The sequence below is a fragment of the Simochromis diagramma genome, unplaced genomic scaffold, assembly GCF_900408965.1.
Source record: "Simochromis diagramma unplaced genomic scaffold, fSimDia1.1 OVJJ01000293.1, whole genome shotgun sequence".
Classification (NCBI taxonomy): domain Eukaryota; kingdom Metazoa; phylum Chordata; class Actinopteri; order Cichliformes; family Cichlidae; genus Simochromis; species Simochromis diagramma.
The window spans coordinates 5840236-5866068 of NW_024386801.1; the positions used below are offsets into that span (position 1 = coordinate 5840236).

The 25833-nt window shown below is 39.9% G+C and overlaps 2 protein-coding genes across 5 annotated transcripts; both read left to right on the forward strand.

Annotated features, from left to right (window-relative positions):
* The first annotated feature begins 143 nt into the window (after positions 1 to 143).
* Positions 144 to 7507, forward strand: LOC120729605 (cocaine esterase-like). The gene is made up of 13 exons (XM_040025331.1): positions 144 to 415; positions 1683 to 1875; positions 1952 to 2093; positions 2327 to 2460; positions 5227 to 5380; positions 5468 to 5572; positions 5678 to 5776; positions 5921 to 6064; positions 6174 to 6251; positions 6340 to 6487; positions 6601 to 6750; positions 6836 to 6908; positions 6977 to 7507. The coding sequence occupies exons 1-13, from the start codon at positions 340 to 342 to the stop codon at positions 7161 to 7163; spliced, it is 1683 nt and encodes a 560-aa protein (XP_039881265.1). The 5' UTR covers positions 144 to 339; the 3' UTR covers positions 7164 to 7507.
* A 46-nt stretch (positions 7508 to 7553) lies between these two features.
* On the forward strand, positions 7554 to 25819 carry LOC120729602 (fatty acyl-CoA hydrolase precursor, medium chain-like). 4 transcript variants are annotated; one of them, XM_040025328.1, is made up of 14 exons: positions 7554 to 8202; positions 17631 to 17639; positions 19078 to 19270; positions 19347 to 19488; positions 19711 to 19844; positions 22751 to 22904; positions 22989 to 23093; positions 23217 to 23315; positions 23451 to 23594; positions 23690 to 23767; positions 23856 to 24003; positions 24117 to 24266; positions 24354 to 24426; positions 24502 to 25819. In XM_040025328.1, exons 1-14 carry the CDS (start codon positions 8130 to 8132, stop codon positions 24686 to 24688), a joined length of 1689 nt encoding a protein of 562 aa, XP_039881262.1. In that variant the 5' UTR covers positions 7554 to 8129; the 3' UTR covers positions 24689 to 25819. The 4 variants fall into 4 exon arrangements, with proteins under 4 accessions (XP_039881262.1, XP_039881261.1, XP_039881260.1 ...); XM_040025327.1 differs by lacking the exons at positions 17631 to 17639; positions 19078 to 19270; positions 19347 to 19488; positions 19711 to 19844 and adding exons at positions 12141 to 12333; positions 12410 to 12551; positions 12783 to 12916 and having other exon boundaries at positions 7557 to 8211; XM_040025326.1 differs by lacking the exons at positions 17631 to 17639; positions 19078 to 19270; positions 19347 to 19488; ... (3 more) ...; positions 23217 to 23315; positions 23451 to 23594 and adding exons at positions 12141 to 12333; positions 12410 to 12551; positions 12783 to 12916; ... (2 more) ...; positions 15218 to 15316; positions 15452 to 15595 and having other exon boundaries at positions 7850 to 8211.
* The last annotated feature ends 14 nt before the right edge of the window (positions 25820 to 25833 follow it).

A 25833-nucleotide genomic window follows, 5' to 3' on the forward strand; every position in this document is an offset into this window, starting at 1 on the left:
TATGAATAAACTTGTAACCAAATTCACATTTTGAGCTTTTCAGACAGGCAGACGAAAAAAAAAGGATTGCAAGAAAAAGTTGGTCATTACGATAGCGGCGAAACTTTTCTGGATTGAGTCCTGAAGCGATCCTAAAGTTTACACTTTAGATTGGACTTTAGTCCCGTGATGGTTTGGCGTCAAACTGAATGACAGCATATCTTGCTAGAGACACTATATTTTCCTCTTTGTGAAAGAGAAAAGAAGAAGCCTTCATATGAGGACGCACTTCCTATATCTCTTTGTTCTCCGCTCGGTTCTTGAAAAATCTGCAGAATTTAGCAATCCACAGAGCTGACCATGGAGTTGCATGCAAAGCACAATTTCTTCTTCTTTGTATCCGGTTTATTCCTCTGTGCTGCTGCAGAACTTCAGGGTAAGTAGGATAAAACTGTTCTTAGCAAAATGACCTTTGTAACATCACCTAATTTCTGTGTAATGCGTGTGTTCTTTAAACCTAAGTGTGTTCCTTAAACCTACGTGTAGTGCATGTTTTTCTTCTTTTCCTTTTTTTTTTTGCACAGTCGCTTTTTGAAAAGCTTCTTTTTAAATCTGGCTGTAGTATCATCTTCAGTGGCATAATGGCTATAATAGTCATAATAAATGCTGATAATTAAACATCAACTTTTGTGTTCTAAGTCCAGGTGACTTTTTACCTACAACAAACTGTGTTCAAAGGTGAACGATAGCAAAGAACCAAGTATGGTGTACCCATGGGAGATGATAGTATGTCAGCATATATATATATATATATATATATATATATATATATATATATATATATATATATATATATATATATATATATAGATAGATAGATAGATAGCTTTTTTTTTGCTAACTTCAGTGACTGTTAATAAACAGAAACAGATCTCATGGTCAACTCTGCTTCTTCACCAGGATCACTGTAGACACAACACACAACAAAGGAAGTTTATGGTAAACAAACAACAAAACAAAAAGCCATTTGAGCAAGTGGCTTTTTTCAAATAAATGATCAACTATCACACTTGCTCAGATTTTTTAAACCATTTTAAACCAAAATAATAAAAAAGCTTATTTAGTGTAATGGTGCTGTAGCTTAAGCAACTTAATCCACCAAATGGTCTGCATCAATAAATTAATTAAATTAGAATTTAATCAACATTAGGATAGGAATTAAATTGTCCACAGCAAAATCTGAAATTGTATTCGTTTCCTGAATGTGGTTATCTCAAATCCTGAGGATTAATATAGTGGCGAACCAGAGTTTTCTTGATATTGAATTCATTTTCATAATTAACCAATTCATAAAATTCCATTCAGGCTGCTCATGTATTTGACTTAGTTATACAAACAGTATTGTAACACTGTTTTTTAACATGGCTTTATATGACTGTGTCACATGAAAAGTTCTATAAGGAGCAATTTTAAACTTGTCTGATGAACATAGTCTGCATAAAACTGAGCTATAGAGAGCAGTCAATTATTGCATGTTTTGAGCAAAATACTTTTCACTGGAAGATTTATTTTATTTTTAAAATATAGAATAGAATAGAATAGAATAGAATAGAATAGAATAATCCTTTAATTGTCCCACAATTAAAGGGGGACGATGTGAAGTTTTATGTTAAGATTTTCAGTCATTTCTAATATCCTGACAGCACCTGTAGTCCACACAAAGCTCGGGAGCCTGAAAGGTGAGTATGTGAGTGTGAAAGGGAAGGAGACTGGCGTCCATGCCTACCTGGGTGTCCCATTTGCCAAACCACCCCTTGGCCCTTCCTTGAGACTGGCTCCACCTCAGCCTGCAGAAAGATGGGAAGGAGTAAGATATGCCACTAAACAGCCACCAATGTAAGAAATGTGAACTTCAACATACTTGGAGGAATTATTGGCTTTATTTTTAAAATTAACATTGTCTCTCTTTAAGGTGCATTCAATCTAAAGAAGCTGTTTTGGATATGCTTAATAAACTCGGTGGACTGCTGGAAGAAATACCAGACATCTCTGAAGACTGTCTTTATCTCAACATTTACACTCCTGCAAACAGAGCTAATAATGCCAAGCTCCCAGTAAGAACCTTTAGCTGTAGGTTTTGACTGTTGCCTAATCACAGTCTCAATAAAGACACCCATCTTTAGAACTTCAGTTGTTAATTGTATCATCTAAAATGTAAACTTGAGTGTTTTTGTTTGTTTAACATTTAAATTAGTTTTTGTTATTAGTTATTAGATTAGTTATTGTAACTGACACTCCAAATGGTCCTCTAAGCTTTGAAGAAATGGTATTTTATTGTTCTGTCCAGGTCATGGTCTGGATTCATGGTGGGGGTTTTACGCTGGGATCAGCTTCAACATATGATGGCTCTCCCCTGGCTGCTTACCAGGATGTAGTTGTGGTTCTGATCCAGTATCGCTTGGGACTTCTGGGTTTTCTCAGGTAAATAAACTCCATCCACCCATAATCTCTCCAGCGTGTCCTGGCTCTGCATCAGGGCCTTCTCTCAGTGGGACACTGGGAGCCCAGGACACCTTACCCAGGAGGCGTCCAGGAGGCATTCTAGTCAGATGCCTAAACCACCTTAACTTGCTCCTTTTGATGTGGACGAGTAGTGGCTCTATTCTGAGCCCCTCCCGAATGGCCGAACCCCTTACCATATCTTTTAGGGAGAGGCCATCCACCCTTGGGAGAAGGCAGGTGTTGCAACACCAAATTCAAGTTCAAATTTTATTTGTCACGTACACAGTCATACACAGTACGATATGTAGTGAAATGCTTGGACAACTGCTCGTGACCTAAAGAAAACAAAAAAGGAAAAGGCTATGAATAAGATAGGAAATAAATATGAAAAATTAAAAAGGGTAAATTTAACTAGGAAGGAATAAAATATAAATTAAGGTTAAAAATGAAATAACTGTACAACACAAATTAGAATGAAGGGTAAATTTAACTGGGAGAATAAGATAAAATATATATAACAATCTGTCTGTCGATCTCCCACTTCCCTCTCCCCTTACTCATGAACCCTCCCCAGGCCTGGCTCCAGGGTGGGACCCCTGGAACCCTATCCCAAGCAGGGTAAAAGGTCACTCGATGTTTTAATCATAGGAATGTAAATGAACTCAAGTTTCCAAATTAGAACATACAATGAATTTGTTGTTCTGCTTTTTTATCTGATCTAATATGAAAAAGGATTTAAAGTTTGCTTTATTTATCATGTAGTATAAACATGCAATAGCTTGGTTTTTGATTGCCTTACCGTATCACTCAGCTTCAACAAATATGTGGAAGTGGCATATGCAGCTACTGCCCAACTGCACAAATGGGGTCCAGTAGTATCAGAATCCTGGCACTACTATATGCTGCCAATAGCACTGGACTTTCTGTTGAATTTCAAGATCAACCTCAGGGTGAAATTGGCCACCTTCGGCACTACTTTATTCAATTTCACCTTGAAAGTTCTTGAAATCATTTTAGAGCTAATAGTCACAACTTTTTCTATTATTTATACACTGTCACTAAACTAAAAAAAACTCACGTTTTTTTCTAAAAAGATTCACGCACCTCAATCCTAGATTAGTTCTAATGTTGTTGGAGTGATTTTGTTAAAAGTTGTCATTGTTGTGTTTAAAACTGTAAACCTTGTCCTGAACTGCATGTTCAGATATTTTTCTGTTCCCCCCCTACATGTTTGCTATTAGCAAACTGCAGGCACATTCCATGTAAAGGTTCTGGTTTCCTTATTTGGTAAGGAATGTTCACTTCCCGACCTTTAGGGGCTCACCTATGCTTGTATGTAGCCATATATGGGGTGGGGTCAGATGACCCTTTTATGACTAAAAATGCAGTTAAAACGGTTGTAACCAGGAAGTCACGTATACAAAGACATATATATTTAAAGTGTTAGGAAGATTACTTTTAAAATGTATTCAACGACAGATTACAGAACACATGCCCCAAAAAATGTATTTTCTAACGTATTCCGTTACGTTACTCAGTGAGAGTAACGTATTTTGAATACTTTGGATTACTTAATATATTATCAAGCTTTTTACAACTACATGAATGTACTATTGCTGTGTGATTTATTACTATTACTGAAGGTTACTCACCATACCCATAACAACTAGATTTTAAATCTTAATATAAAATGAGTAAACGTAGGGTGGACATTAGGTAAGGCTGCACTTTTTGCAGCGAGCTCGTGTAGAAAACTATTCTGCGCATATATAAAACAGGTTCGCGGCTCCGAACCGAACCGTCTGGCTAATATGTCGAGTTTCGTGTTGAGCTCGTAGCCGAAAACTAGTTTTACTTTGTTGTCTGGGTCAACTTTTCTAGCGAGAGACAGAGAGAGGCGTTGAAAGGCTGCTCAAACGGAACACAGCGTACAGTCGAGTCTTAATAGCTTACTTACAACTGGGCTCGTCAGGAACTCTTTTTGGCTGCAGTGGTTATTATTATATTTACTCTTCCAGCTCCTGTTTCTGCTCGGTGACAACTCATACTTTTCCACTCTCCAGTAATTTAAAAAAATATTTCCTCATGTCATTATGAGACGCGAGATTGAGGCATTTGAGCCTCTTAATGCGTGTTTTGTTTGGGTTTCCACCGGCGTGGAATTACCAAAAATGGAGAGGGCATAGTCTAACATATGAAGCAAAGTAACTGTATTCTGAATACCACCTTTTTAAACGGTAACTGTAACGGAATACAGTTACTCATATTTTGTATTTTAAATACGTAACGGCGGTACATGTATTACGTTACTCCCCCAACACTGCAGCCACATACTAACACGTACACACACGTGCACTCACATGCTCGCACGTGCATGCACACACACAGTGGCTTAGCTTTTATGACACACCATATGGGTTTTACAATGGGGGGTTGTGTAACTGTGTTCACTGATTAAAAAGGCTGCAAGGGAAGGCTGGAATTTGAAGTTGTCAGGGATCAGGTGAGGAGCTTGAAGCTCTGGATCCTGACCGGATCAGCTACCCTTGCGCAAGTGAAAACCGATTGAGCTCTGGTTGTCTTGCTTTGTTCATTGAGATAAGTCTCTGAGCCAGCGAGGCTTGCGAGTGCAGACCTAACACATGTGTCCTCACAGATGCTTTAAACACATGGATAAAAGTCTCTTGTGAAAAGATGTTTCAATCAGGGAAAATACATTATAAAAATGGCAATTTGTTCTATCAGCACTGGAGATGAGCACATTTCAGGGAACTTTGGCCTCCTGGACCAGGTTGAAGCTCTCAAGTGGATCCAGCAGCACATTCACAACTTTGGAGGAGACCCAGGATTAGTTACCATATTTGGAGAGTCTGCTGGTGGAGTGAGCGTGTCTCTTCTGGTAAGAATCTACAGTTAGAGGAACTTTATATAAACTTTTTCACTCTAAAAAAATAAATAATATGTGATGTGTTACTTGAATCACCAGCTCCTGTCACCACTGTCTGATGGGCTGTTTCATCATGCCATTGCTGAGAGTGGCACAGCTGCAATGAATGTACTTGTTGCAAATAATCCTCTTCCAATTGCCAAGGTCTTTCTGGAGGCTTAATAACATTTTTGTTGCAGAATAATGAGAATATTAAAATGGAATTGTTTTGACAAATATTTGACATTCATATTTGACATTTCACCTCAGGCAATTGCAAACGCATCTGGTTGCAGTCTTGAAAGCACAAAGAAGATCAGTGACTGCATGAGAAACCTTGATATTGATACTATAGTGGGTTTTACACAGGTGAGGTAATGGGTGCAAACATGATAGAGAATGCTGAATTTGATTATTATGTCTACTACAATGTTTATTTGAAGCCTTTGATTTCTCCCTCAGCTCTGTTCATGCTATCACATCTTTCACTTTAGTACATTTTATTCTCTCAAGGATCCAACATTAAGATTTCAAGTAAATGTTGATGGACATTTCCTGACTAAACCTGTGGATGAGCTGTTTCGTAAACATGAACTTCATACTGTTCCATTCATGACTGGTGTCAATAATGATGAAGGCGGATGGACACTTGCATCAGTAAGTGTCACAGGAACTTTCTAATAAAGAGCTCAATGATCTCAATGTAGTTTGTTGTTGTTTTGTAATGTTGAAAAAAAAATGTAATTGTGGCTTGGTATTTCCTCAGTTTTTTGCTCCCCAAAACTGGACAGAAGGACTAGATCGGGAATTTGTTTTGAACATGGTTTCCGTCTTCTACCCCGATGTAAGGCAGACACCACTTGATGTTACAATATTACTGTTCCCTGACCTGCTCGAGCTTCTTTGACTGATGTGTTGCTTATTTCTTTAAGCCTAAAGCAGCATTTATCAGCGATGTGATAGCTGATGAATATATCGGAAATGGTGACGACCGTGTGAAAAACAGAGATGGGTACACTGAGATGCTTGGAGATTTGTTTTTCACCATTCCAGCGATTAAAGCTGCTAATGCTCACAGAGGTAATTTAATTTGTTTAATGAAAGATTATACAAATCTGCCTAAAACCCAACACTTAATATTTACTGTGACACACTTTCATTAACAAATATCACACACATTCATCAAATTCCAGATGCAGGTGCTCCTGTATACCTGTATGAGTACCAACATCCTCCCAAATTCCTGCAGCAGAAAAGACTGAGCTTTGTTGGGACTGACCACGGAGATGAAATTTTTATAGTTTTGGGATTTTGCTTCACGACTACGCATGTTAGGTTATCCGGTAAGACTTTATAAAAACTCTGCCTTAATGCTCGATCTATTTTGTTTTGTTGATTGAAAAATGTTTTGCAACATGATCGTTTTAGATCCGTGCCCTGAGGATGAGGAACAGTTGAGCAAGATCATGATGAGCTACTGGGGGAACTTTGCTCGCACAGGGTAGGAATTTCCAAATGTTGTAAATTTCACACATTTAATAACTGAATAACAAATGTTTATGTGTTCAGATCTCCTGATGGGCACAACCTTGTCCACTGGCCAAAGTATGGAGCAGAAGAAAAGCACCTGGCGATTGGTTTAAAAAAGCAGGTAACTGCTCAGCACCTGAAGAAGGAGCGCTTTGTCTTTCTGACTCAGACCGTCCCAGAGAAGATCAAACAGCATGAGGAAAATGCAGAACGCAGCGAGCTGTAGAAAACTCACATCTGGTCTCTGCTCCATCAGTTTTAAAGTAATTACACTAAACCATAATTCCCTTATCTAAAGCTCTTGTGAAGATTATCCATATTCTAATATACAATGAATATTTTGGCATTTTCTTTTAATGGAATCCCTGATTTTGTTTTTCAAAGAAAAAAATGTCATTCTTACATTTTCACAAAACTGTGAATAGACTGTCCAGTAGGATGAAAGTATTAACAATAACTGCCAATCTCAAGTCACCTGCGTGTTACCAGGGTATTTTAAATCTAGCACTGTAAAAATAGGTTTTGCAAAATGATAAAACATTTATAAAATGAAAAGATTTGACAAACCAATATTGCAGCATTTTGTTTGTCTCTGACCTTTGCCTGAAAACTTACCACTCCATTCCCTCAAATATCCTTTGAGATGCAACATGCGTTTTTTCATATTTTCTTTTTTCTCTTGTGTGCATTCAACCTTCAGAAGTCCTCCCGAGCAACTGTGTCAACACCTCTGTGTCTGTGTGGGTCATGAGAAATGCAATGCAAGCAAAAACAACTGCACTTGTATTAATTACTGTATCATAGTTCAAGAGCCTGTGACACAAGCATGCGCTCATATCAATAAACTTGTAACCAAATTCACATTTTGAGCTTTTCAGACAGTCAGACGAAAAAAAGGATTGCAAGAAAAAGTTGTGAATTAGCGGCGAAGTAGGCGGGACATCCGAAGCAGAAAGTGTTCTGGAAGTGAGTCCTGAAGTGAATCTAAAGTTTAGACTGTAGATTGGACTTTAGTCCCGTTATGGTTTGGCGTCAAACTGAATGACGTCATATCTTGCTGGAGACACTACCCTTTCCTCTTTGTCAAAGAGAAAAGAAGAAACCTTCATATGAGGACGCACTTCCTCTGTCTCTTTGTTCTGCGCTCGGTTCTTGAAAAATCCGCGGAGTTTCGCAATCCACAGAGCTGACCATGGAGTTGCATGCAAAGCACAATTTCTTCTTCTTGGTATCCGCTTCATTCCTCTGTGCTGTTGTTGTTGCAGATCTTCAGGGTAAGTAGGATAAAACAGTTCTTAGCAAAATGGTCTTTGTGACATCTCCTAATTTCTGTGTAATGCGTGTGTTCCTTAAACCTACATGTAGTACATGTTTTTCTTTTCCTTTTTTTGCACGAGTTGCTTTTTGAAAAACTAGTGTTTAAATCTGACAATATTAATCAATCAGTAATCAACGGTATTATGGCAGCAATAGTCATTTTAAAAGCTGATAATTAAACATCAACTTTTGTGTTCTAAGTCCAGGTGACATTTTACCTGCAAAGGCTATTCACTCTGTTCAAAGGTGAACGATAGCAAAGAACCAAGCATGTGAGACGACGGTTTTAAACGACTGGACCGTGCAAATTTTAATTATTGTTATTATTTTCATTTTGCAAAAAAGGCTGTTTTTAAAAAAAATCTTTCTGCTGACTTCATGCTGATAAGGAATAAATTGAGTATTGCAGCGACGGTGAATAAACAGAAACAGATTTCATGGTCAACTCTGCTTCTTTTTCAGGATCACAATACACAACAAAGGAAGTTTATGGCAAAAAAAATAAAAAATACAGAGCCATGTGAGCCAGTAGCTTTTTTAAAAAAAATAAATAAATAAAAAAAATGATGAAGTATCACAGCCCTGCGACAGACTGGCGACCTGTCCAGGGTGTACCCTGCCTCTCGCCCTATATGACAGCTGGGATAGGCTCCAGCGCCCCCCGCGACCCTGAAAAGGATAAGCGGAAGCGAATGGATGGGTGGGTGGATGAAGTATCACACTTGGTCAGATTATTTAAACCACTTATACCAACAAACAAAATAATCATAATAAAAATGCTCGTGTAGTGTAAATGGCAATGTACACCTGTGTGGCAGGATGTTGGACCTAAACAAGGCACTCAAACACGGGATGTTAACCGAAAACGGCAGCTTTATTCCTGGAAATATATGGGCTCAAATTGTGGTCATAAATATTTTGTACTTGTAAATGAAATGCGTAGTTGTGAACTGAGTTTTGTAACCTTGTAAACAAAAATATCTGAAATTTTTATGTTTGTGCATCTATAGATTAGAATTTGTGTGTGTGTAAAAGAAGATTTACACAAGTTACAGTTTTTTTGGTTAAGGTCTGGTTACAGATACAAAGCAAAAAACTCTGAGCTCATGTACCCTGCTTGTGTGTGACTTTCAAATTAGAAGTACGAATTTTGACCCAATTTTTCTTCCTTTCAGCTGATTGGTCAATGTTGTGTCAATCACAAACTTAACAATCCAATCAGAGAACAGATGGGTTTGGCTGTGGAGGGGTGCTTTACTGACCTCCAGGTCTTCGCACCACGAAGGAAAACATGCTATGCGTGTCTGAGTTTGGTGAATCTTTTGTCACAGGTTTTCATGCTAATACGGGGAGCTTCAGAGCCTTTTCAAATTTTCAAATACCCAGTGGACCTTGGAGGGGGGGGGGAGTAGTGTTGTGGAAATGACACACTCTTCACTAGTTGGGATAGTTACAAAGCTTTCTTTGTTATGAATGAGCGATTCATGTTTTTATTGAACATTTGAAGATAATACAACACAAACTCTTGTAGAGGTTATAATGTCAGAGAGAGACATGTTTTGAAAAGACAAGCAGGTTCTAGTGATGGGATTTCCGGCTCTTTTTAGAGAACCGGCTCTTTCGGCTCGGCTCACTAAAAAGAGCCGGGTCTTTCGACTCCCAACCGGATCTTCAGATTGTTTTGTTGCTTAAATTAATTTGTTATTAACAACAATATAAAATTATGCACAGAATGAATTACTAATGTAAAAAAAAAAAAACGCGGTTTTATTTATATATGTTTATAAATAAATATATACAGTGGCCCCTAGAGACAAAGCACGTACAAACTCCAAAATGCATTTCTAGCGTTAACTGAACTTCCAAAACAGAGCTACCTAGATCACTAAAATTACACAATTGAAAGCATATGTGTATTGTTTGTGTATTTATACACAGGCACTCATATATATTCATTTACCTGTTACTACCACACACCAAATCCGGTCGTCGGTACTTCCTGACTTGTGTAGCCAGTAGGTAACAAAAGCTCAACACTGCGCCTATAGCATCCTGGAGCACTTCTGTTGTGTTTGTATGTGCTTCGGAGATTGTACGTGCTATGGAGTTTTTACGTGTTATGGAGTTTTTACGTGCTTCGGGGTTTGTACATGTACACCACCACCATCAACTTTGCTAAATTACTAATGAAAAACATTGACCAGGCTGCAATTGAGCAGCAATGTCCATCCAACTCTTTTCACAGTTGTTGTGGTCGTGATAATTTTGTGAGGCCATATTGAAATGCTCAGATGAGCTTGCCAAAGTTTTTCAAGTTGTGCCTCTATCGCCTGTGTCCAGATCACACGCTGCACTGTCGTGCTACTACGTCTTTCCACTTTCGTTTCTGTTTGCGCGTGTGCAGTGTGAGAGGCTGCGTTGACACCCTCACGAGGGGCGACAGGATTTCGAACAGGTTTGATTTTCTTGTGACCATTGATGATCGGGACCTGGTTGTGAGGTGTTAGTCGCTTCTCGTTACCAAATGTATACTACACAACACACGATTAAGGCGAAACTCAGGCCCATCCCCAAAACGGTCGCACGACTGAAAAACGGCTCAAAATGGGCCAGAAATTGCACAGTGTGTGCCCAGCTTTAGTTAGCCATGAGTGCCTCCGTTGTGAAAGGGTCTTTATTCTGCTCAGTGTGACTCACAGCAATGGTCCCTAGTCAGCCCTGACTTTGTGTTAAAGTCATACTAAAGTAAAATATCTGGTGCTATACCAGAAATTTCTGGTATAGCACAAAATTATCCTTTCAACAGTTATTGAAAGTTAAGAGACCTAGCTTGTATGAACCTTATGGGATATTCATATAGAGATCCTCCAGCTTCAAACTGTATTACCCTTCCAGGACCTGAAGCTCAGTAAAGCACCCCTTCAAACACTATCTGTTCTCTGATTGGAATGTTAAATTTATGATTGACATGACATTGACCAATCAGCTGAAAGAAAGAAAAATAAAGTCAAAATTCAAACTAGTAAGTTGAAACTCACACAGCCAAAGAACTTGAGCACAGAGTTCTACACATAGCTTATGGCTTTGTATCTGTAACCAGACCTTAACATAAAAAATTTGTAACTTGTGTAAATCTTTTTTACATACACACAAATTCTCATGTATAGATGCAAAAACATAAAAATTTCAGATATTTTTGTTTACAAGGTTACAAAACTCAGTTCACAACTATGCATCTGATTTAAAAATACAAAATATTTATGACCACAATTTGAGCCCTTGGGAAATAATTCTACAGGTTTACAGAAAAGCCAATTGAAAACAAGGAACAAGAAATAAGAAAACTAGGAATTTCCTAGGCGAACTGAGGTAACAAAAAGCAAAGAGGGTGTACAACGGACAGAGGAAAACACAGGGTTAAAATACACAAGGGAGTAACGAGTCAATGGGAAACAGGAGGGACACACATCTGGAACTAATCAGATATAATGAGACAAAGGGCAAGCAAAGCTCAAAACAATGAGACTATTAAAGTAAAACAGGAAACACAAGACAGGCAAGAAGACACAGACTTGACAAGGTGGCACAGCTGACTGGGAAGAGACAGGGAACATGGGACACGGGAACAGAAACAGAAACTAAACACGGGTTAAGATGAAAACTGATGGAGGGAGAACTAAAATTACTGAGAGCTTGAGAAAAAGGATAACCAAAACCAAGAACAATAATAAACAAGTAATGTTAAACCAAAAAAAAACCAAACACTGCCATGACAGTAAATGTGCATTATAACAGGCATGTCTCTGTAGCTATAGCTCGATCAACAATTCTTTTTAAATATAAAGTTTTAGGTTAAGATTTTCAGTCATTTCTAATATCCTGACAGCACCTGTAGTCCACACAAAGCTCGGGAGCCTGAAAGGTGAGTATGTGAGTGTGAAAGGGAAGGAGACTGGTGTCCATGCCTACCTGGGTGTCCCATTTGCCAAACCACCCCTCGGCCCTTCCTTGAGACTGGCTCCACCTCAGCCTGCAGAAGAATGGGAAGGAGTAAGAGATGCCACTAAACAGCCACCAATGTAAGAAATGTGAACTTCAACATACTTGGAGGAATTATTGGCTTTATTTGTAAAATTAACATTGTCTCTCTTTAAGGTGCATTCAGTCTAAAGAAGCTGTTTTGGATCTGGTTGATAAACTCGGTGGACTGCTGGCAGAAATACCAGACATCTCTGAAGACTGTCTTTATCTCAACATTTACACTCCTGCAAACAGAGCTAAAAATGCCAAGCTCCCAGTAAGAATCTTTTGCTGTAGGTTTTGAGGGATGCCTAAACACAATCTCAGTAAAGACACCCATCTTTAGAACTCAATTGTACATTTTATCATCTAAAATGTAAACTTAAGTTTACATTACACTTTTCTCTGTTTAAAGTTTAAATTCTTAAAGATTAGTTATTGTAGCTTGACTGAGACTCCAAAAGATCCTCTAAGCTTTGAAGAAATGGTATTTTATTGTTCTGTCCAGGTCATGGTCTGGATTCATGGTGGGGGCTTTACGCTGGGATCAGCTTCAACATATGATGGCTCTGCCTTGGCTGCTTACCAGGACGTGGTTGTGGTTCTGATCCAGTATCGCTTGGGACTTCTGGGTTTTCTCAGGTAAATAAACTCCATCCATCCATAATCTCTCCAACGGGTCGGCCCCGTGGCCTCCTTCCAGTGGAACACTGGGAGCCCAGAACTCCTCACCAAGGAGGCATCCAGGAGGCATTCTAGTCAGATGCCTAAACCACCGGAACTGGCTCCTTTTGATCTGGAAGAAGAGTGCTCTGAGCCCCTCCTGAATGTCCAAACTCCTCACCCCATCTCTAAGAGAGAGGGCAGCCACCCTTGGGAGAAAGCACATTGTCACAGCACCAATCTGTCCATAAAAATTATGAACAGAATCTGTGATAAAGGGCAACCCTGGTGGAGTCCAGTACCCCCGAGGAACAATTATCATTTATTGTCAGCAATGCAAACCAAGCTCTTGCAACAGTTGTATAAGGACAGAATGAACCATGACAATGGGCCTCACACCCCCATACTACTGAAGCATCTCACAGAAGAATACTCTGAAGGACTTAACTGAAGGCCTTCTCCAAGTCAACACAACACATGTAGGCTGCTTGGGCAAACTGCGATACACCCTCAAATATCCTCGAGACGATAGAGAGCTGTGTTCCGCACCCGGGAGGAGCGGGAGGAAAAGCACATTGTTCCTCCAGTACTAGCAGTTCGACTAATTGACACACTCTCTATTCCAGAACCCTGGCATAAAATTTCCTGTGGAGGATGAGGAGTGTGATCCCCATATAGTTGGAACAGACTGTCTTATCCCCCTTCTGGAAGATGGGAAGCACAACCCAGGTCTGCCAGTCTAGTGGTATGGCCCCTGATCTCCCCGCAACATTGTAGAGACGTGTCAACCAAGACAGTCCTACAATATCCAAAGCCTTACAGAACTCAAGGCGAACCTCATCCACTCCAGGGGCCCTGCCACCAAGGAGTTGTTTAACTGCTTCATTGAACTCTCCCCTGGTTAAGCATTAGGTGCCCCACTTGTCGCCAGACTCTGCTCCTGCTACAGAAGACATGTCAGTGAGAGAAAGGAGGTCCTGTTTCCTTTTGCCGCCTGACAATATCCTCAGTTGAAATCAGCAGCACTCCACCAGCACTTTACACAATGTCGGTAAAGCACCCCTTTCCCCTCCTGAGCTGCCTGATAGTGTTCCAGAATTGCTCCAATGAGATCTGAGTCTTTTTTCATGGCCTCATTAAATTCCTCTCACACACAAGTTTTTACTAGACTCTCCAGAAGACTGGTTCTAGAGCCAAAGACACACCTTCAGGTGAGCCTGACTATATCTAGGCAGTACCTCTCAACCTCCCACACTAACTGAAACTTCTTCTCCACCAGAAAGGTGACATTCCATGTCTCCATCACCAGCTTTAGTAGTGGGCATCAGTCTCCCAGGGTCTCCATCCTTGGTCGCCACTGGCACACACTGTACCCAACCCCTACGGTGCCTCCCATCTCCCTTGTTCAAGCATTGGGGCCATAGTAACCCTTTCCCAGGCCTGGTAAATTGTTCCCTCGATGTTGGACCCATGGAAATATAAATGAACTCAAGTTATCAAAGTAGAACATACTGTGGTTTTGTTTTTTTGTGTTTTTATCTGATTTTATAAGACAAAAAATTGAAAGTTGGCTTTATTTATCACAAGGTATAAACATAGCTTGGTAAATTTTTTACTACCTTACCGTGTCACTCAGCTTCAGCAAATGTGTGGAAGTGGCATATGCAGCTAATGCCCAACTGGACAAACAGAATGCAAAAGTGGTTTTCAGAATCCTCTACTAGCTGCTGTCAATAACACATGAATAGAAGTGTCTTGTAAAAAGATGTTTCAATCAGGGAAAATACATTATAAAAATAACATTTTGTTCTATCAGCACTGGAGATGAGCACATTTCAGGGAACTTTGGAATGCAGGACCAGGTTGAAGCTCTCAAGTGGATCCAGCAGCACATTCACAACTTTGGAGGAGACCCAGGATTAGTTACCATATTTGGAGAGTCTGCTGGTGGAGTGAGCGTGTCTCTTCTGGTAATCTACAGTCAAAGGAACTTTAAATAAACCTTTTCACTCTAAAACAAAAATTAATATGTGATGTGTTACTTGAATCACCAGCTCCTGTCACCACTGTCTGATGGGCTGTTTCACCGTGCTATTGCTGAGAGTGGCACAGCTGCAATGAATGTACTTGTGGCAAATGATCCTCTACCAATGGCGCAGGTTAATTATCCATATTCTTCCTTTTTGGAGGGTTAAACATTTTTGTTGCAGAATAATGAGAATATTAAAATGGAATTGTTTTGACGAATATTTGCCATTTATATTTGCCATTTCACCTCAGGCAATTGCAAACGCATCTGGCTGCAGTCTCGAAAGCACAAAGAAGATCAGTGACTGCATGAGAAACCTTGATATTGATACTATAGTGGGTTTTACACAGGTGAGGTAATGGGTGCAAACATGATAGAGAATGATTATTATGTCTTCTACAATATTTCTTTGAAGCCTTTGATTTCTCCCTCAGCTCTGTTCATGCTATCACATCTTTTACTTTTGTATATTTAATTCTCTCAAGGATCCAAATTTGAGATTTCAAGTAAATGTTGATGGACATTTCCTGACTAAACCTGTGGATGAGCTGTTTCGTAAACATGAACTCCATGCTGTTCCATTCATGACTGGTGTCAATAATGATGAAGGTGGATGGATACTTGTATCAGTAAGTGTTGCAGAAACTTCTGAATAAAGATCTCAATATAGTTTTAAAATTGCAAAACAACAGCAAAGATAAAATGTAATTGTGGCTTGGTATTTCCTCAGTTTTTTGCTCCCCAAAACTGGACAGAAGGACTAGATCGGGAATTTGTTTTGAACATGGTTTCCGTCTTCTACCCCGACGTAAGGCAGACACCACTTGATGTTACAATATTACTGTCCCCTGACCTGCTCGAGCTTCTTTGACGGATGTGTTGCTTATTTCTTTAAGCCTAAAGCAGCATTTATCAGCGATGTGATAGCTGATGAATATATCGGAAATGGTGACGACCGTGTGAAAAACAGAGATGGGTACACTGAGATGCTTGGAGATTTGTTTTTCACCATTCCAGCGATTAAAGCTGCTAATGCTCACAGAGGTAATTTAAGTTGTTTAATGAAAGATTATACAAATTTGTTTAAAACCCAACACTTGATGTTTACTGTGACACACTTTCATTAACAAATATCACACACATTCGTCTAATTCCAGATGCAGGTGCTCCTGTATACCTGTATGAGTACCAACATCCTCCCAAATTCCTGCAGCAGAAAAGGCCGAGCTTTGTCGGGACTGACCATGCAGATGAAATTTTTACAGTTTTGGGATTTTGCTTCACAACTTCCCATGTTAGGTTATCTGGTAAGACTTTATAAAAACTCTGCCTTAGTGCTCGATCTGTTTTGTTTTGTTGATTGAAAAATGTTTTGCAACATGATCGTTTTAGATCCGTGCCCTGAGGATGAGGAACAGTTGAGCAAGATCATGATGAGCTACTGGGGGAACTTTGCTCGCACAGGGTAGGAATTTCCAAATGTTGTAAATTTCACATTTCACACATTTAATAACTGAATAACAAATGTATATGTGTTCAGATCTCCTGATGGGCACAACCTTGTCCACTGGCCAAAGTATGGAGCAGAAGAAAAGTACCTGGCGATTGGTTTAAAAAAGCAGGTAACTGCTCAGCACCTGAAGAAGGAGCGCTTTGTCTTCCTGACTCAGACCGTCCCAGAGAAGATCAAACAGCATGAGGAAAATGCAGAACGCAGCGAGCTGTAGAAAACTCACATCTGGTCTCTGCTCCATCAATTTTAAAGTAATTAGACTAAACCATAATTCCCTTACCTAAAGGTCTTGTGAAGATTATCCATATTCTAATATTAAATGAATATTTTGTTTTGTTTTTTTTGTTTCTTTTAGTTGAATCCAGGGTATCAAGGTATTTTAAATCAAGCGCTGTAAACATAGGTTTTGTAAAACATTTATACAATAAAAAGATTTGATTAACCAATTTTGCAGCATTTTGTTTGTCTGTGACCTGTGCTAGTATTAACTGCAAACTTAGCACTCCATTCCCTAGAATATACTTTCAGATGCAACATGCCTTTTTTCATGTTTTAATTCTAACATTTCATGTTGTGTACATTGAACCTTCCGAAGTCCTCTTAAGCAACTGTGGCAACACCTCTGTGTCTGTGTGGGTCATGAGAAATGCAATGCAAACAAAAACAACTGCACTTGTATTAATTACTGTATCATAGTTCAAGAGCCTGTGCACAACATGCGCTCAAATCAGTAAACTTGTAACCAAATTCACATTTTGAGCTTTTCAGACAGCCCGACGAAAAAAAAGGATTGCAAGAAAAAGTTTTGAATTTTTGAATTACGATAGTGGCAAAGTAGTCAGGACATCCGAAGCAGAAAGTGTTCTGGATTGAGACCTGGAGTGAACCTAAAGTTTAGACTCTAGAATGGACTTTAGTCCTGTGATGGTTTGGCTGAATAACGTCATATCTGCTGCAGAAACTACCTTTTCCTCTTTGTGAAAGAGAAAAGGAGAAAACTTCATAAGCGGACACACTTCCTCTTCTTGGCTCTGCGCTCAATTATTGGGAAATCTGCAGAGTTTTGCAATCCACAGAGCCAACCATGAAGCTGCATGCAAAGCAGTCTTTCTTCTTCTTAATATCATTTTTATTCATCTATGTTGTTGCAGATCTTCAGGGTAAGTAGGATAAAACAGTTCTTAGTAAAACGGTCTTTGTGACATCACCTAATTTCTGTGTAATGCGTGTGTTCCTTAAACCTACATGTAGTACATGTTTTTCTTTTCCTTTTTTTGCACAAGTCGCTTTTTGTAAAACCAGTGTTTAAATCTGACAATATTAATCAATCAGTAATTAACGGTATTATGGCAGTAATAGTCATTTTAAAAGCTGATAATTAAACATCAACTTTTGTGTTCTAAGTCCAGGGGACTTCTTACCTGCAAAGGCTATTCACTCTGTTCAAAGGTGAATGATAGCAAAGAACCAAGCATGTGAGACGATTGTAGGTCAACTGTTTTAGAAGGACAGGTTGCAATTAATCAGACTTTGTTTTGTTTAAATTGGACCGTACAATTTTTAATTATTTTTATTTTTATTATTTTTCTTTGGCAAAAAAAGCTGTTTAAAAACAAACAAACAATATTTTTTGCTAACTTTATGCCGATAAGGAGTAAATGGAGTATTGCAGTGATTGTGAATAAACAGAAACAGATTTCTGCAGATTTCAACTCTGCTTCTTTACCAGGGTCACTGTAGACGCAACACACATCAAAGGAAGTCTATGGCAAAACAACAAACCAGAGCCGTGTGAGCAAGTAGCTTTTTTTTTTTTTAAATAAATGATGAAGTATCACACTTGGTCAGATCATTTAAACCACTTAAACAAACAAAAAATAATAGTAATAAAAATGGTCATGTAGTTTAAATGCCAATGTACAGCTGTGTGTCAGGATGTAGGACCTAAACACAGCACTCAAGCACGAGATGTTAACTGAAAACGGCAGCTTTATTGCTGGATATAATTCTATGCTTTTACAGAAAACCAAACTGAAAACAAGGAATCAGAAATAAGAAAATAAAACCAAAAAACTAAGGAACAAGGAAACTAATGGCTTAAAACAGGAAGCAGAGAACTAGGAATTTCCTAGGAGCATTGGTGTAACACACAGCAAAGAGTGTGTACGACGCAAAAACGGACAGAGGAAAAAACAGGGCTAAAATACACAAGGGAGTAATAAGGGAACTGAAAACAGGAGGGACACCCAGCTTGAACTAATCAAACATAATGAGACAAAGGGCAAGCAAAATGAAAACACTGAACACCAGACACCAGACTATCAAAGTAACAGGCATGTCTCTGTAGCTTGAGCTCGATTAACATAATCCACCAAATGGTGTGCATCAAAAATGTAAAAATCAGAATTTAAATAATCAATAATGACAGGAATTACATAGTCCACAGCAAAATGTGACTTTTTATTGTTTGTTTTTGACAACAAGCTGTAGACAGCAATCAGATATTGCATGTTTTGAGAAAAGTACTTTTCACTGGAAATTTTATTTAAATATAAAGTTTTATGTGAAGATTTTCAGTCATTTCTAATATCCTGACAGCACCTGCAGTCCACACGGAGCTCGGGAGCCTGAAAGGTGAGTATGTGAGTGTGAAAGGGAAGGAGACTGGCGTCCATGCATACCTGGGTGTCCCATTTGCCAAGCCACCCCTTGGCCCTTCCTTGAGACTGGCTCCACCTCAGCCTGCAGAAAGATGGGAAGGAGTAAGATATGCCACTAAACAGCCACCAATGTAAGAAATGTGAACTTCAACATACTTGGAGGAATCATTGGCTTTATTTGTAAAATTAGCATTGTCTCTCTTTAAGGTGCATTCAGTCTAAAGAAGCTGTTTTGGATCTGGTTGATAAACTCGGTGGAGTGCTGGCAGAAATACCAGACATCTCTGAAGACTGTCTTTACCTCAACATTTACACTCCTGCAAAAAGAGCTAATAATGCCAAGCTCCCAGTAAGAATCTTTTGCTGTAGGTTTTGAGGGATGCCTAAACACAATCTCAGTAAAGACACCCATCTTTAGAACTCAATTGTACATTTTATCATCTAAAATGTAAACTTAAATGTTCTTGTCTGTTTAAAGTTTAAATTCTGAAAGATCAGTTTTTATAGCTTGACTGAGACTCCAAAAGATCCTCTAATCTTTGATGGAATGCTCTTTTATTGTTCTTTCTAGGTCATGGTCTCAATCCATGGTGGGGGCTTTACGCTGGGATCAGCTTCAACATATGATGGCTCTGCCTTGGCTGCTTACCAGGACGTGGTTGTGGTTCTGATCCAGTATCGCTTAGGACTTCTGGGTTTTCTCAGGTAAATAAACTCCATCCATCCATAATCTCTCCAACGGGTTGCCCCCAGCTGCCTTCTTCCACTGGAAGAAGGCAGCTGGGAGCCCAGAACTCCTCACCAAGGAGGTGTCCAGGAGGCATCTAGTCAAATGCCTAAACCACCGGAACTGGCTCCTTTTGATCTGGAAGAAGACTGCTCTGAGTCCATCCTGAATGGCCAAACTCCTCACCCCATCTCTAAGAGAGAGGGCAGCCACCCTTGGGAGAAAGCTCATTGTCACAGCACCAATCTGTCCATAAAAATTATGAACAGAATCTGTGATAAAGGGCAACCCTGGTGGAGTCCAGTACCCCAGAGGAACAATTATCATTTATTGTCAGCAATGCAAACCAAGCTCTTGCAACAGTTGTATAAGGACAGAATGAACCATGACAATGGGCCTCACACCCCATACTACTGAAGCATCTCACAGAAGAATACTCTGAAGGACTTAACTGAAGGCCTTCTCCAAGTCAACACAACCAATGTAGGCTGCTTGGGCGAACTGCGATAGACCCTCAAATATCCTCGAGAGAACAAAGAGCTGTGTTCCGCACCCAGTAGAAAAACCACATTGTTCCTACAGTTCTAGCAGTTCAACTAGCTGACAAACTCTCTATTCCAGTACCCTGGCATTGAATTTCCTCTGAAGGCCAAGTAGTTTGATCCCTATATAGCTGGAGCACATTCTCTAGTCCCCCTTATGGAAGATGGGAAGCACAATTCCAGTCTGCCAATCCAGAGGTACAGCCCCTGATCTCCACACAGCATTGTAGAGGCGTCTCAACTAAGACAGTCCTACAATATCCATAGCCGTAAGGAACTCAGGACGACCCTCATCCACTCCAGGGGTCCTGCCACCAAGGACGTGTTTAACTGCCTCAGTGCCCCACTTGTCCCCAGACTTTACTTCTGCTATGGACGACTTGTCAGTGAGAGTAAGCAGGTCCTTGAAGTATTCCTTTCACCCCCGACAATATCGTCAGTTGAAGTCAGCAGCACTCCACCCGCAATTTACACAGTGTCGGTAATGCACCCCTTTCCCCTCCTGAGCTGCCTGATAGTGTTCCAGAGGCTAACAAAACCTAATAGGACTTCTTCAGCGCGATGACTCCCTTCAACTCTGGTAAACACTGTCTAGTTCTGGGGTTAGCACCATGACAGGCACCAAGCCCCTTGCAGCCACAGCTCAGTGCAGCAGCCTCAACAATGGAGATGCTAAACATGGCCCTTTCAGACTCAATGTCCCCAGTTTCCCTTTGAATGCTGTTGAAGCTCTGCTCAAGGTAAGAGTTGAAGATCTTGCAGACCGGGGCCTTGTCAGGTGTTCCCAGCGCACCCTCACTATACATTTGGGTGGTTCAGGTCTGTCCACCGTCATCCCCATGTGATCCAACTCACCACCAGATAGTGATCATTTGACAGTTAAGCACCTCCCTTTACCAAAGTGCCGAGAACATTCGCCCGCATATCTGATGATATGATTACAAATTCGATCATTGAGCTGCAGCCTAGGCTTTCCTGGTGCAACCTGTAATTACAAACACTCTTATATTTGAAGATGGTGTTCATTATGGAGAAACTGTGGTCCAGTAACAGAACACCACTTGGTTTTGTGTTAGGCAGGCTGTTCCTCCCACTCACGTCCCTCCAGGTGTTAGTAGACACGCGTGTTGAGGTCTCCCAGTAGTATGACAGAGTCCCCCAGTTGGAGCACTCTCAAGCACCCCACCCAGGGACTCCAATAATGCCAGGTACTCTGAAATGTTGTTCAGCGCATGGGGGCAGATGATAGACAGTACCCATTCCCCAACCCAAATGTGCAGGGAACAAACCATTTCATCCACCGGGAAATCCTCAACGTGCAGGCAGCAAGCCAAGGGGATACCAGGATACCCACCCCAGCCCGAAGCTTCTCACCAAGGGCATGTCCAGACTGGGAAAGACTCCAGCCCCTCTCCAGGAGACTGGTTCTAGAGCCAAAGACACGCCTTCAGGTGAGCCTGACTATATCTAGCCAGTACCTCTCAACCTCCCACACTAGCTGAAACTTCTTCCCCACCAGAAAGGTGACATTCCATATCTCCATCACCAGCTTCAGTAGTTGGGCATCAGTCTCCCAGGGTCTCCATCCTTGGCACACACTGTAACCAACCCCTACGGTGCCTCCCATGTCCCTTGTTCAGGCAGTAGGGCCCCAGTCTTCCCAGGTCTGGTAAATTGTTTCCTCGATGTTGGACCCATGGAAATGTAAATGAACTCAAGTTATCAAAGTAGAACATACTATGGTTTTGTTTTTCTTCTTTTTTATCTGATTTTATAAGATAAAAAATTGAAAGTTGGCTTTATTTATCACGAGGTACAAACATCCATCCATCCATTCGCTTCCGCTTATCCTTTTCAGGGTCGCGGGGGGTGCTGGAGCCTATCCCAGCTGTCATATGGCGAGAGGCGGGGTACCCCCTGGACAGGTCGCCAGTCTATTGCAGGGCTAACACACAGGGACAGACAACCATTCATGCTCACATTCACTTGCACATTCACACCTAGTGGCAATTTGGATTATCCAATTAACCTATCCCCACAAACTGCATGTCTTTGGCCGGTGGGAGGAAGCCGGTATAGAGTGCATGTTGGCCTAAAGCTATGTTTATAGGTATAAACATAGCTTGGTAAATTTTTTACTACCTTACCGTATCACTCAGCTTCAGCAAATGTGTGGAAGTGGCATATGCAGCTACTGTCCAACTGGACAAATAGAATGCAAGAGTGGTTTTCAGAATCCTGGCTCTATTAGCCCTGTCAATAACACATGAATAGAAGTGTCTTGTAAAAAGATGTTTCAATCAGGGAAAATACATTATAAAAATAACATTTTGTTCTATCAGCACTGGAGATGAGCACATGTCAGGGAACTTTGGCCTGCTGGACCAGGTTGAAGCTCTCAAGTGGATCCAGCAGCACATTCACAACTTTGGAGGAGACCCAGGATTAGTTACCATATTTGGAGTGTCTGCTGGTGGAGTGAGCGTATCTCTTCTGGTAATCTACAGTCAAAGGAACTTTAAATAAACCTTTTCACTCTAGAACAAAAATTAATATGTGATGTGTTACTTGAATCATCAGCTCCTGTCACCACTGTCTGATGGGCTGTTTCACTGTGCTATTGCTGAGAGTGGCACAGCTGCAATTAATGTATTTGTGGCAAATGATCCTCTACCAATGGCGCAGGTTAATTATCCATATTCTTCCTTTTTTGGAGGGTTAAACATTTTTGTTGCAGAATAATGAGAATATTAAAATGGATTTGTTTTTGAAGAATATTTGCCATTTATATTTGCCATTTCACCTCAGGCAATTGCAAACGCATCTGGCTGCAGTCTCGAAAGCACAAAGAAGATTAGTGACTGCATGAGAAACCTTGATATTGATACTATAGTGGGTTTTACACAGGTGAGGTAATGGGTGCAAACATGATAGAGAATGATTATTATGTCTTCTACAATATTTCTTTGAAGCCTTTGATTTCTCCCTCAGCTCTGTTCATGTTATCACATCTTTTACTTTTGTATATTTAATTTTCTCAAGGATCCAAATTTGAGATTTCAAATAAATGTTGATGGACATTTCCTGACTAAACCTGTGGATGAGCTGTTTCGTAAACATGAACTCCATATTGTTCCATTCATGACTGGTGTCAATAATGATGAAGGTGGATGGATACTTGCATCAGTAAGTAACTTCTGAATAAAGAGCTGAGAAATGTAGTTTGTTGTTGTTTTGCAATGTTGAAAAAAAAATGTAATTGTGGCTTGGTATTTCCTTAGTTTTTTGCTCCCCAAAACTGGACAGAAGGACTAGATCGGGAATTTGTTTTGAACACAGTGTCCTTCTTCTACCCCGACGTAAGGCAGACACTACTTAATGTTACAATATTACTGTCCCCTGACCTGCTCGAGCTTCTTTGACGGATGTGTTGCTTATTTCTTTAAGCCTAAAGCAGCATTTATCAGCGATGTGATAGCTGATGAATATATCGGAAATGGTGACGACCGTGTGAAAAACAGAGATGGGTACACTGAGATGCTTGGAGATTTGTTTTTCACCATTCCAGCGATTAAAGCTGCTAATGCTCACAGAGGTAATTTAAGTTGTTTAATGAAAGATTATACAAATTTGTTTAAAACCCAACACTTGATGTTTACTGTGACACACTTTCATTAACAAATATCACACACATTCGTCTAATTCCAGATGCAGGCGCTCCTGTATACCTGTATGAGTACCAACATCCTCCCAAATTCCTGCAGCAGAAAAGGCCGAGCTTTGTCGGGAGTGACCACGGAGATGAAATTTTTACAGTTTTGGGATTTTGCTTCACAACTACCCATGTTAGGTTACCCGGTAAGATAACATAGAAATCTGCCTTAGTGCTCGATCTGTTTTGTTTTCCAAGTGTGAAAAATATGTTTTGCAACATGATCGTTTTAGATCCGTGCCCTGAGGATGAGGAACAGTTGAGCAAGATCATGATGAGCTACTGGGGGAACTTTGCTCGCACAGGGTAGGAATTTCCAACTGTTGTAAATTTCACACTTCACACTTTTAATAACTGAATAACAAATGTATATGTGTTTAGATCTCCTGATGGGCACAACCTTGTCCACTGGCCAAAGTATGGAGCAGAAGAAAAGTACCTGGCGATTGGTTTAAAAAAGCAGGTAACTGCTCAGCACCTGAAGAAGGAGCGCTTTGTCTTCCTGACTCAGACCGTCCCAGAGAAGATCAAACAGCATAAGGAAAATGCAGAACGCAGCGAGCTGTAGAAAACTCACATCTGGTCTCTGCTCCATCAATTTTTTAAATAATTAGAATAAATCATAATTCATTTAGCGACCATTCTTTACACATACTATGAAATATTAGTTACAGTGAACGACACTTTTTGGTAAAACATTTGGTGTTACCTTGATCATTTCCATTCTAACATATATATATTTTTAGAATCCCTGATTGTGTTCTTTAAAAGTGCTATTCTCACCTTTCCACAAAACCCACGTCTCCCGTTTATAACCAGCACTGTAAACATAGGGTATGTCAAATAATCCTCGTTAATGACAAGAGCAGTTTTTGTATAGTTTAAGACATTGATCATCGATAAACGAATGCAACTGTTTTTACTTCACTATAATCAAAGTGTAATTGTGGAAGTGAAAGAAAATAGTAGATAAAAGGTTGCTAGTTGAGAGCAGCTGTCATAACATAAAAAAAACCTTGTTAAAATAAACAGATGTGACATCCTGGTTCTTTTCAGTTTTTATTTTTTTCTCATAAGAGGTGTTTAAGTTAACTGCTGTGATGACCCTTTGTGACACCAGCCAAAAAGAGCCTCCTATTAGTAAAGCTGCATTGTAATTGTAGGCCAACATGCACTCTATAAATTTTGTGCCCCTTGATGAAATCTGGATTATATGCCCTATAGTTTAGGTATATTATTCTACTGCAGTACTCATCTTAACTTCATGCCTTGATTAAAATACTTTAGGTGTTGTGATTAGCTTACATGTTTTCATGGCTGATGCAAAACTGCTTTTCATCTTTACAGCTATCCTACTCATATTACCTATATAGGAGTGGATGTTTCTTTTATACAGCACAGTGATTGTGCTAGTGATTAACATTAAGCACTATGATTGGTGAATGGTGATGCTGGCAGGTCGCCTGTTAGGCATTACCTCTACTAACAGTGTTTGTATTTTATGTGTATTTTTGATAAAATTGTCTGGCATGAAATATATTTCAGTAGTCCATTTGAGAAATCTGAGCAGTTGTTTAGCTATGGGGATTGTATGCGTATTTCTAGTGTTACCTGATAACTTAGCATTCCATCTCTTAAAATATGTTAATTTTTTTGGTTGGTATTGGTACTAATTTAAAATATATACCTCAAACGTGCACTATGAAAAATGTC